Source organism: Penaeus monodon, chromosome 28, assembly GCF_015228065.2.
Source record: "Penaeus monodon isolate SGIC_2016 chromosome 28, NSTDA_Pmon_1, whole genome shotgun sequence".
NCBI lineage: Eukaryota > Metazoa > Arthropoda > Malacostraca > Decapoda > Penaeidae > Penaeus > Penaeus monodon.
Window position 1 is genome coordinate 34,890,347 of NC_051413.1, and position 715 is coordinate 34,891,061.

A 715-nucleotide genomic window follows, 5' to 3' on the forward strand; every position below is an offset into this window, starting at 1 on the left:
AGAGGAAGAGAAGGCGTCGAGGAGCCGGGCATAGCGATGGGTCCCGCGGGGCGTTGAGCTCACCAGGCACTCGCGGTCGACTATGTACACGACGACACCCTGGGGGAGGAGGAGGCAGGTTTAATGGCGGTTCAGAAGGGAGAGGAGGGGAAGGAAGGGGAAGAAAGGAGAAGGGAAAGGGAAAAGGAGGGGAAGGAAGGGGAAGGGAAGGGAGAGGAGGGGAAGAGGAGGGAAAGGAAGGGGAAGGGAAGGATAGAGGAGGGAAAGAAGGGGAAAGGAAAGCAGTGAGAAAAAGAAAGGGAGAAGTAGAAGGGAGAGGAAGAATGAGAAAAAAATGGGAAAAAGAAATGTAGGAAGGTAGGTGTGTGAAAAGTAAAAGAAAATATGGGGATGAATGGAAGAGGGAGAAGAAAGGGCGGGGAATGAAAGGAAAAGCGAAAGAGAAAGGGAGGAGATAGGAGGAGGAGGGAAAATAAAGAAACTTAGGGAGAAAGAAAGCAGGGAATGAATGGGGGAAAAGCAAAAAAGAAAGGAACGAATGAGGAGAGGAAGGGAAAGGAAGAAAACGTGTGAGGAAGAAAAAGGAAAGGATAGGGAGAAAGGAGGGAAGATAGAAGTGAAAGGAATAGAGAAGAAGAGGTGAGAAGAAAAGAGAATAGAAGGTAAGGAAAAAATGCTAAAAAGTAACCAGAAATAGACTGAGCGATCACAGTAA

At 47.8% G+C, this 715-nt stretch overlaps 1 protein-coding gene across 1 annotated transcript in view; it reads right to left on the reverse strand.

Moving 5' to 3' along the window:
- LOC119591551 overlaps positions 1–715 on the reverse strand; it is a gene marked incomplete in the record, with an annotated part of 30,710 nt that overhangs the window by 7,211 nt on the left and 22,784 nt on the right. The window contains 1 exon segment of the mRNA XM_037940302.1: positions 1–99. Within this exon segment, the coding sequence (XP_037796230.1) occupies positions 1–99 (99 nt within the window).